We start from the raw sequence: 1270 nt of genomic DNA, 5'->3' as shown, positions 1-1270 counted from the left end.
TGATATAACCATGTGATGCAGTCATGTGATCTCTTTTTCTGCACTTATAACATCACTACTGCTATTTTTTGCTGTTCATTATCCTTGTTGTTATTCCTCTGTAGCTGTTGTAATATGGTGTAATGAGGTCTGGCCACAGAAATTAATAAGGTAATTGATGAAAATAGAGCTAAAAAGTCACAAAAGAAATAAAATAAAATAATATAGTATTGTTGATGGTCTGTGCACATTTCCTGATAAGAAATTATATCTAGAAAATTAGAAGAAAAAGAGAGAAATAATGGACTGTTGTTGACAATATTGGAATATTGTATACATGGTCTGTGCACATTTCCTAGAATGGTAATTAATACAAATATTACTAGAAAAATTGGAAAAAATATTCACATGATATAAATGGTTGTTGATAATGTTGATGCACTATTTACTTGGTCTGTGCATATTTCCAAATATGGTAATGAATAAAAATATAGGCAGAAAATGAGAAGAAAAAGACACAAAATAATAGACTATTGTTAACAATATTTAGATACTGTATACATGGTCTGTGAATATTTCCTAATATGGTAAATGATACAAATATAGCTAGAAAAACAGAAAAGAAAATAGAAAAAGAATAGACGTACCATCACAACTGAATGCAGAATGATACACCATGCAGATCAACACATACATAGGGCAGACTCTCAAATGTTACTGTGGTACTACAGTGACATCAATTCTGAGGTTGAAATTTGACTCATTGTGAGAACTTGGTGAGGACTCAGCAGCCTCAGCCATCACATCGCTTTGAAATTTTGACAGTCTGCCCTGTGCATGTGTTGGCAATCTGACAGTTCCTGAAGTCTCTCTAGTCTTCAGGAACATACTTCAGTGAAGAAATATGGCTTACACATCAGTAATAATTCAGTAAAGTAAGGCTAGTCTATTATAGATAGTTTTAATATACACTCAACATAAAAGCAGTCAGTAACAACCTTTATTATCTGATAGAGCAGAATTTAGAGGCTATAACTATATAACAAATAGCTTATTACCAATAGATAGAGCTGAATGCAATATATAATCTGGTTTTTCTATAATAAAAATACAATATAAAATAAAAGGGCAAGTTTAGGACCAAAATGATCTTTATCATAAATTTTGTAGAAAAGTTGAATCCAGAAGATAAAAGTTTGAATGGTCAGAAATTTTTGAAGTTTTTTTTTTGAAACTAGGACCCCAGATACTCCATGACACTGGCAGGAAATTTTAGCCTATGTGACATAGC

At 31.5% G+C, this 1270-nt stretch overlaps 1 protein-coding gene across 1 annotated transcript in view; it reads right to left on the bottom strand.

Annotated features, from left to right (window-relative positions):
* Positions 1-1001: 1001 nt before the first annotated feature.
* Positions 1002-1270, bottom strand: part of LACBIDRAFT_321943 (uncharacterized protein) — a gene marked incomplete at both ends in the record, with an annotated part of 1505 nt that continues 1236 nt past the window's right edge. Inside the window, one exon of the mRNA XM_001874659.1 lies at positions 1002-1008. Coding sequence (XP_001874694.1) covers positions 1002-1008 — 7 coding nt within the window. The remainder of the gene's footprint in view (positions 1009-1270) is intronic.

Source organism: Laccaria bicolor, genomic scaffold (assembly GCF_000143565.1).
Source record: "Laccaria bicolor S238N-H82 LACBIscaffold_2 genomic scaffold, whole genome shotgun sequence".
Lineage (NCBI taxonomy): Eukaryota > Fungi > Basidiomycota > Agaricomycetes > Agaricales > Hydnangiaceae > Laccaria > Laccaria bicolor.
This window is presented reverse-complemented; position numbering and strand designations above follow the sequence as displayed.